This window comes from Colobus angolensis, unplaced genomic scaffold, assembly GCF_000951035.1.
Source record: "Colobus angolensis palliatus isolate OR3802 unplaced genomic scaffold, Cang.pa_1.0 Scaffold232, whole genome shotgun sequence".
In the NCBI taxonomy this organism is placed as follows: domain Eukaryota; kingdom Metazoa; phylum Chordata; class Mammalia; order Primates; family Cercopithecidae; genus Colobus; species Colobus angolensis.
In genome coordinates, this window is record NW_012115511.1 from 2,792,963 (window position 1) to 2,799,728 (window position 6,766).

The 6,766-nt window shown below is 37.9% G+C and overlaps 1 protein-coding gene across 1 annotated transcript in view; it reads right to left on the bottom strand.

The window, feature by feature from the left end:
- The window catches only part of CDK13 (cyclin-dependent kinase 13), a 137,921-nt gene that overhangs the window by 17,593 nt on the left and 113,562 nt on the right, over window positions 1-6,766 (bottom strand). The window contains exons 11-12 of the mRNA XM_011944525.1: window positions 2,906-3,022; window positions 2,171-2,302 (exon numbers count right to left, since the gene is read on the bottom strand). Of these exons, the coding sequence (XP_011799915.1) occupies window positions 2,171-2,302; window positions 2,906-3,022 (249 nt within the window). The remainder of the gene's footprint in view (window positions 1-2,170; window positions 2,303-2,905; window positions 3,023-6,766) is intronic.

Sequence of the window (6,766 nt, forward strand, 5' to 3'; positions counted from 1 at the left end):
GCCCACCACGTCGCCCGGCTAGTTTTTTGTATTTTTTAGTAGAGACGGGGTTTCACCGTGTTAGCCAGGATGGTCTCGATCTCCGGACCTCGTGATCCGCCTGTCTCGGCCTCCCAAAGTGCTGGGATTACAGGCTTGAGCCACCGCGCCCGGCCAAGTCCTAGTTCTTACAGATTTGATTACATATTTATAAGTGTCACCTCCACAACATGATATCCAACTAGTTCAGGAAAAAAGCAGAGAGTGATAAAGCAAATGTGTCCAACTATTAATAACTGTTGAATCTAGATAAAGGATATACATGAATACTCATTGTACTATTCTTCCTATTTTTCTGTAGAGTTGAAATTTTTCCGAATCAGAAGTTTAAAAAATGTTATTTGAAGGGGTACTGAGCCCAAGTTTTAAGATTACTGATACACACTAAGGAAAAAGCAAACATGAAACAATTAATTCAACAGTGAAAAATTCAGGTCCCTCATGATGTCAAATAATAGATGCTTTTTGGCTCTCAAATCATCCCACAAAGGCCAACCATGTACAGCTCAATAAAAGCTTAATAAAGCTGAATATGACAGCCTCATAGAAACATTAACAAGCACTATCTAACTGATAAGTAGAAGAACCAGGATTTGAATTCCAAAGCCCATGTCTGTTCATTTAACATATGCTATTTTTATTACATGGAACCATTTTATTATTACAGATAATAGACTTGCTTTTAATGATGCTCCTTATCATTTTTAAAATTATTAAGAAAAGGCTGGGCGTGGTGGCTCACATCTGTAATCCTAGCGCTTCAGGAGGCCAAAGTGGGTGGATCACCTGAGGTCAGGAGTTCGAAACCAGCCTGGCCAACACGGTGAAACGCCGTCTCTACTAAAAATACAAAAATTAGCCAGATGTGGTGGTGCATGCCTGTAATCCCAGCTACTTGGGAGGCTGAGGCAGGAGAATCACTTGAACCTGAGAGGCAGAGATTGCAGTGAGCTGAGATTGTGCCACTGCACCCCAGCCTGGGTGACAGAGTGAGACTGTCTCAAGACAAAAAAAAAATTACTAAGAAAATACCTACAAGGTTTCTAGATCCTGTCAAAGAATGCAAATGAACTGTTTTTCTTTCCCCCCCCATCCCCAAATCAATCCTAGAGAAATAACAGGAGCCATGTGAAGGTAAAGGTTCAAGAGAAGCCAGCTATTTTGACTCCCAAACTCTGTATATTTCCCCCATCACACAGTAATTCTTTCCATACAGGCTTCTGATACTAATATTCTTTCATTCAATGATAAGAAATTTCTATTGTACAGTATGCTATAAAGTATTTTTTGAACCTCTCTTACTGGACTTATGTGAATTTGAGAGCTGGCTGTACCCTTTACTAGATTTGTATTCTTGGGCAAGTTTCTTAACCTCTCTGAGCCTGCTTCCTCCTCTGTAAAGTAGTGATGATAATAATACTAACACCTACCTCATAAGGTTATAAAGATTAATGTAAAAAATGAAAAATGCTTAGCATAGCACTCAAAATTATAGCTATAGCAGTACCAGTAGCAGTGTTAAGTATTTAGTAGACGTAGTATTAGAATAGCAACAGCAGTAATATTTTTTTTTTTTTGAGATGGAGTCTTGTTCTTGTCAACTAGGCTGGAGTGCAATGGCACGATCTCGGCTCACTGCAACCTCCGCCTCCTGGGTTCAAGCGATTCTCCTGCCTCAGCCTCCCAAGTAGCTGGGATTACAGGCAACTGCCACCACGCCCGGCTAATTTTTGTATTTTTAGTAGAGACGGGGTTTTGCCATGTTGGCCAGGCTGGTCTCAAACTCCTGAGCTTGTGATCCGCCTGCCTTGGCCTCCCAAAGTGTTGGGATTACAGGCGTGAGCCACTGCGCCCGGGCAGCAGTAATATTTTCTTAAAGTTGAAATATGTTATTAAATCTTGAGGTCAATCAAGCCTAAAATTAGCTAGAAGGCAGCTGTTTTTGCTAGTTCTAAACATTAAGCAAGCATCTATATCCTAGATGTGCAAATTATGTGTATTACTGCTGTTTTATCTTTTCTTTGATTTATTATACTTCTCTTCTCATAACCAGGCATGAACTATCTTATCATTATACATAAATGTTATTAAAACTGTGTATGTGGAAGCTGATATAAAAAAAGTCACTTACTCTGGTGGAGGCATTTTTGAGGGTTCCACATCTCGGAGGAACTCGCACTGAAGAGCCTGTTCAGCAGTGCAGCGCTTACTAGGATCCAAGGCGAGCATGTAATCAAATAAGTCTAGCGCAGCTGCAGGAATACTAGCATGAGAGGATTACAAAAGTCAGATGTGTCCTTTAGACACAAGCTTATGTTTCTTTAGGAGCTTAAACTATTTTTTATTAAATTGTAAAACTAAGATAATGTAAAAATAATTTTAAATACTAACATTTTTTAATATGTGTATAATACTTTACTTCAATAAATCCCGAATTTTCCTTAGAATAAATATTTCATTATTTTTACATAATTTTTGCAATCACTTTCTAAACAATAGTATATATTGTTACTCCACAGGCAATTTGCTGTTATTACACAAATTAAGAACTGAACAGTATAGTTTTTTCTAAAGCAAAATGAAAACCTGAGCTCAAGTAGCTTGAAAGCTGTTCCAGTAACATTTAAATGATCTTATTAAAGTTATTTCATGTAAGTACCAAATCAAACACACAACCTCAAATCACTGATTGCATAATAATGGTAAAATGGTAATCTGCATGTAGCAAACAGAACTCAAAATTAAATGCCCTAGAAGAATTATAGGTTTACCTCAGATCACTAGAGAATAGACTAACATTTATAATTCACTAGAATTAAAGGTAAAACATTCATGCAATAAGGATGTTTATACATCCCCTTCTTACAAAACAAATTCTTCTCTTAACTTTCGACGATATTGCTTCTTTGGTTTCATGGTGTTGAAATATGGTAGTTTGATTACATCAGGCCACACTGCAGGACATGGACTCCCACATATTCGGCTAAACAACACACAAAAGAAAGTACATCACTATAAACTACATAAAGAATACATACAACTGTTATACAAAACATCAACTCATTTTTAAATACACAAAAATTGAAGCCTTGGTCTATAAAAAGTTTTGTTATTTTTTTTTTATTTCTTTTTTTTGAGACAGAGTCTCACTCTGTCACCCAGGCTGGAGTGCAGTGGCACAATCTCAGCTCACTGCAATCTCTGCCTCCTGGGTTCAAGTGATTCTCCTGCCTCAGCCTCCTGAGTAGCTGGGATTATAGGCATGCGCCAGCACGGCCCAGCTAGTTTTTGTATTTTTAGTAGAGACGGGATTTCCCCATGTTGGCCAGGCTGGTCTCGAACTCCTGGCCTCAAGTGATCCACCTGCCTAGGCCTCCCAAAGTGCTGGGATTACAGGCATAAGCCACCACACCCGGCTCTCGTTAAATATTTTAGTCATCCCAATTTAATTATCTAAGAAATTAATTTATTTTCAGTAGACACTTTTAACAATCCAAGCATTCCAATTCTTAGAGGACTTTCATATTTGCAAAATGAACTCTTAAAACATGATACTCAAAATATGAGACTTATACCTTAAAACCAACATAAAAAATTTATGCCAATAAATTAAGGAACTAGAGTTTAATATATGTCCCTCTGTGGTTTTTTGGTACCTGTCACTCCTCCTTCCCATGAATATAAGGCAGTCTACAATAATAGCAGAAACAGATTCCTATATGACCTCAAGAAGGTAACTGTAGTGTAGACTACTGCTAACTGCCATCAATGGAAGGACACTAAACATAATACTCCTGAAACATCGAAGTTCTTCAATTTAAGTAGTGCTGCTGATCTTAAGTCATAAAGAAATTTTAACTGCTTTACTCTCGTTTACTTGTATCTTGAAAACCCTCATTATTTTAGTATTAACTAGTAAATCCTTGTTATGGTAATTTGTAGAAAAAATGCTATAAACAAACAGGCAACTCCAGCTACTAAACATTTAAAAACTAACTGATTTAGTAATATGTAGATGAAAATTTGATTAAATCTACTTATTTTTTGTATACCAAATTTCAAGGATAAATGTTTATTATATATAAAATTGTCAGCTAGTCTGCATATGTAAAAAGAAAATGTTGATGTATCACTGATTGAAAGTAAAAATGTTCCAAACATACGTAAATACAAATGCATGTATAAATGTATATAAACAAGTAATGGCTCAAGTTGCCAGACATTCTTTTAGCTGAGCTTTAGAATAACTCAGAAACACATGAGACCTTTCACATGTCTAAAGCCATATGTCACTGAAATGTACTTTTTTGTCTCAATATATTTAACATTTTTATAAACCCAAGCTTTAAAGACACTAAGAAATTATTCTTCGTACAGTTCTACTCTCTTTTGTCTGAAAGTCCAATTTTCACAACCTCAACCCTACTCCCTTGGAAAGAAAGCCCAACTCCTGTAGCATGGGCTCTCTAGATCTGGTCCCAATCTGCCTTCCTAGTCTCATTTCCCAATCCATCTCTCCCCACAGGCCCTCCTTGATGTCTACGCTAATGTTCCTTCTCCCTAAATTCTATATAGCTGAATTCTTTTCACTTCTCAAGATTCAGATCAAAAGTAATCTAATTAACAAAAGTCTTCCGTATTCCCCAGTGCTACTCAGAATTACTCCTTGCATGCTACTGGTTTGACATTTGTTTCATCCTGCTTTCTATTTTAGTTGTTTACAGGTCTCTTTTCTATTTCTTATTTTTGTATACTTTTCTAAGTAATCATGTAAACACAATCGACCCCAGGCAGACTGATGTGCACTATAATAAAGGTATAAAGCATACTGGAATACAGGAAGGCAAAGATACTTTCAACATGCAGAAATATAAGTAAACTTACTCAAGTTAGGGAAAGAGTGAAGAATTTTGGTTATAATTCCAAGGATAAATAAACCATAAAGCCGGGCGCAGTGGCTCACGCCTGTAATCCCAGCACTTTAGGAGGCCGAGGCGGGTGGATAACGAGGTCAGGAGATCGAGACCATCCTGGCTAACACGGTGAAACCCCGTCTCTACTAAAAATACAAAAAATTAGCCGGGCGTGGTGGTGGGCGCCTGTAGTCCCTGCTACTTGGGAGGCTGAGGCAGGAGAATGGCGTGAACCCGGGAGGCAGAGCTTGCAGAGAGCCGAGATTGCGCCACTGCACTCCAGCCTGGGCGACAGAGCAAGACTCTGTCTCAAAAAAAAAAAAAAAAAAAAAAAAAACCATAGACAGGTGGAAAGGGAATAAGATAAATTATGTTACCAGAAGAGACAACACAGGCAAAGGCATGGAAATAGCAAAGTATAGACATTTGGAAGGACCACTATGTAAATCAGTGTAGGTGGAATACAGGACTTAGGGAGGCTTAGATGGAAGCATAATCGGCGTCTACATAATACTGCGGTGGGTTTGTCTGTCTGTAGACAGGTTTTTGCTATGTTGCCCCGGCTGGTCTTGAACTCCTGACTTCAAGTGATCCTCCCACCTCAGCCTCCTAAAGTGTTGGGATTACAGGCATGGGCCACTGCGCCCAGTCCACAATACAGTTCTAAGAAGGTACTTTGCCTAAGTATAATGAAGACAGACTTTAGAAGCAAGCTTTAGATTTGAATCCTGTCTGACATTGGTCAAATTATATTGCTTAGGAATCTGCTCCTCTTTTGGAAACTTAAGATTAATTTTATTTTAAAGCTACAAAATTAAATGAGCTAGCATCTGGCCCATTAATAGTCTTATAATAAATAACAGCTTCATTACCCTTAAATAATTTCAATTATTTTATCATACGTGATGTTGAAAGATATCTCAGTACCAGAGTTATCTAATCGAAAGCAGCATACATGATGGAATATACATACCGATGCAAGGAAAGTTCCTAGAAACTAGAGAGGTAGACATGACAGCAACTGATAATTGCATTTACAAAATCTGTGCCTGGTGGCCAGTCAGCTACTCCAATACCATGTACTACTGAGATGCATCATACACTAAGGTATATGCTAACTCTCCAATTATCTGAGGTCTACTTCGGGAATCTATCATGATTTGATCAATCTACTCTGGTGTCAATACCATATTGTGCTATTAATATTTCCTGAAAGTCTGATAGGACAAATCTCCTATCCACCTCTTCACTTATTCTCCTCAAAATTTTATTACACATGAACTATAATCAATACTGTAGCACTCCAGAAGAGAATCCTGCTAAGATTCAACCACCACTCTGAATTTACAGATTTAGAACCAACTACTGCCTTTACAATGCTTAATATTTCTATTTTAGAAAGTCAATGCTTCTATTTCTTTCTTTTTCTTTCTTTCTTTCTTTCTTTATTTCCAGTGAGATCTTGTGTGTTTCCTTTATGGGCTTTTTGTTTTTTAAACATTTTTTTTTTTTTTTAAAGAGACACAGGGTTCCGCTGCTACCCCAGGCTGGAGTTCAGTGGCGCAATCATAGCTCCCTACAGCCTAAACCTCCTGGTCTCGAATGATCCTCCTGCCTCAGCTTACCAAATAGCTGAGACTACAGGCATATGCCACTATATACATCTAATTTGAGACCCAGGCTGGTCTCAAACTCCTAGCCTCAAGTGATCCTCCTGCCTCAGTCTATCAAAGTATTGGGATTACAGGCATAAGCCACTGAGCCCAGCCTTAAACATGTTTTTAGCCCATTGTATTTTTTTTTTTTTTTTTTTT